This window comes from Myotis davidii, unplaced genomic scaffold (assembly GCF_000327345.1).
Source record: "Myotis davidii unplaced genomic scaffold, ASM32734v1 scaffold299, whole genome shotgun sequence".
Classification (NCBI taxonomy): domain Eukaryota; kingdom Metazoa; phylum Chordata; class Mammalia; order Chiroptera; family Vespertilionidae; genus Myotis; species Myotis davidii.
This window is the reverse complement of record NW_006293088.1, coordinates 2955617-2957483: the sequence shown is the minus strand read 5'-3', so window position 1 is coordinate 2957483 and position 1867 is coordinate 2955617. Positions and strand designations below refer to the sequence as shown.

General features: G+C 60.7%; 1 protein-coding gene across 1 annotated transcript in view; it reads left to right on the top strand.

Annotated features, from left to right (window-relative positions):
• SLC25A34 (solute carrier family 25 member 34) overlaps window positions 1–1867 on the top strand; it is a 3631-nt gene that overhangs the window by 404 nt on the left and 1360 nt on the right. The window contains 3 exon segments of the mRNA XM_006766690.2: window positions 1–247; window positions 1411–1476; window positions 1568–1720. The exon segment at window positions 1–247 is cut by the window's left edge and continues 35 nt beyond it. Coding sequence (XP_006766753.1) covers window positions 1–247; window positions 1411–1476; window positions 1568–1720 — 466 coding nt within the window.

Genomic DNA, 1867 nt, shown 5'->3' with positions numbered 1-1867 from the left:
CACCTACCCTCAGCACTACCGGGGCTTTGTGGCCTCCATAGCCGCCGTGGCCAGAGCAGATGGGCTGAGTGGCCTGCAGAAGGGGCTGGCCGCCAGCCTGCTCTACCAGGGCCTCATGAACAGCGTCCGCTTCTATTGCTACAGCCTGGCCTGCCAGGCCGGCCTCACCCAGCAGCCAGGTGGCACCGTGGTCGCAGGTGCGGTGGCTGGGGCACTGGGAGCCTTCGTGGGGAGCCCTGCTTACCTGGTGAGTGCCTCGTCTCCATCCTCCACCATCCCGTGACCCAACTCCCGCCAGGGCTCCGAAGCTTCCAGGGCTGGCCTCTGTGGCCAGGGTGGGGGGAGGGGCGGGAGGGGGACGAGGGAGGGTAGACAGTGAAGGGGGTGGGGGCAGGCTAGGTGGGGCTGCCCCCTGGAACATCCCTTCCCAGGACTGAAAACTGCCCCAGGACCTTGCCCCATCCTCTGTCCCCTAGAGCCCCCATCCTGCAGGTCCTGAGCCAGGGCCAGGGCAGAGGGTAGCAGGTGTGCTGGAGGTGTGCACTTGTGTGGCTTGTACAAGTCAGAATAAAGCTTCCAGCCCAGTCAGTGTGGCTTAGTGGTTGAGCATCCATCCATGAACCAAGAGGTCCTTGGTTCAATTCCCAGTCAGGGCACATGCCCAGGTTGCAGGCTCGATCTCCAGTGGGGGACATGCGGGAGGCAGCCTTTCAATGTTTCTCTCTCATCTCTCTATCCCTCTCCCTCCCTCTCTTTCTCTCTTAAAAAAAGTCAATAAAAACATATTAAAAAATACAAAAGAATAAAGCTCCCCTGCCTGTCTGGTGTAGCTCAGTGGTTGAGCATCAACCAGGAACTAAGAGGTCACCTGTTCTATTCCTGGACAGGGCACAGGCTCAGGTTGTGGGCTCCATCCCCAGTCAGGGGCAGAAAGGGAGCAGCTGATCAGTGATGTTTCTCTCTGATCCATGTTTCTATCTCTCTATCCCTCTCCCTTTCTCTCTCTCTAAAAATCAATAAAAAACAGTTAAAATAAATAAAAAATGAATAAGTACTCTCTCTATAAAAAAGAATGACGCTTCCTGGAGCCAGGCGGGCACTAGGCTGGAGGCGGTACCGCTGTCCTCTCCCCCGGCCCTCAGAACAGCTTTTCGAAGGTAAGCAGACACAGGAGGTGTGTGCAGACCCGGCCAACTCTGGAGACTCGCCCCAACCCTGTCTCACACACCCCCTAAGCTGCAGGTGTGGGCTCCTGGAGGTCCAGGTGCCCGGTGGGACAGCTCCCTGGAACATCACTGCCCGGGCCTGCACTCTGCCCCGGGCACCCGGGAAAGGGTGCCCTCCACCCACACAGCTCAGCCAGGCTCCCAAGGCTGGGCCCTAAGCCCTCCATCACCTCTGCTCTCACAGGTCAAAACGCAGCTGCAGGCCCAGACGGTGGCCGAGATGGCTGTGGGGCACCAGCACCACCACCAGGTGGGACTGTCACTCCCCAGAGCTCCCTGGGCTGGGTGGGCTCCTGGGCGGGCAAGGGGCTGCCCAGTGACCCTGTGCCCTCTCCCCACAGAGCGTCCTGGGTGCCATGGAGACCATCTGGCGGCAGCAGGGCCTGGCAGGTCTGTGGCGGGGTGTGGGCGGGGCTGTGCCCCGAGTCATGGTTGGCTCAGCTGCCCAGCTGGCCACTTTCGCCTCTGCCAAGGCCTGGGTGCAGGAGCGACAGGTGAGGGGCCAGGGACACAGACACAGGCGTGAGGAGGGCCACCTGCCTCCTTTCTCCCTCTCTGCCTGGGCCCAAGTCACACCTCAACATCTCCAGCTGGACTCACACAGGGAACCCCAGTGGGTGGTGACAGACAGCCCATAGGAC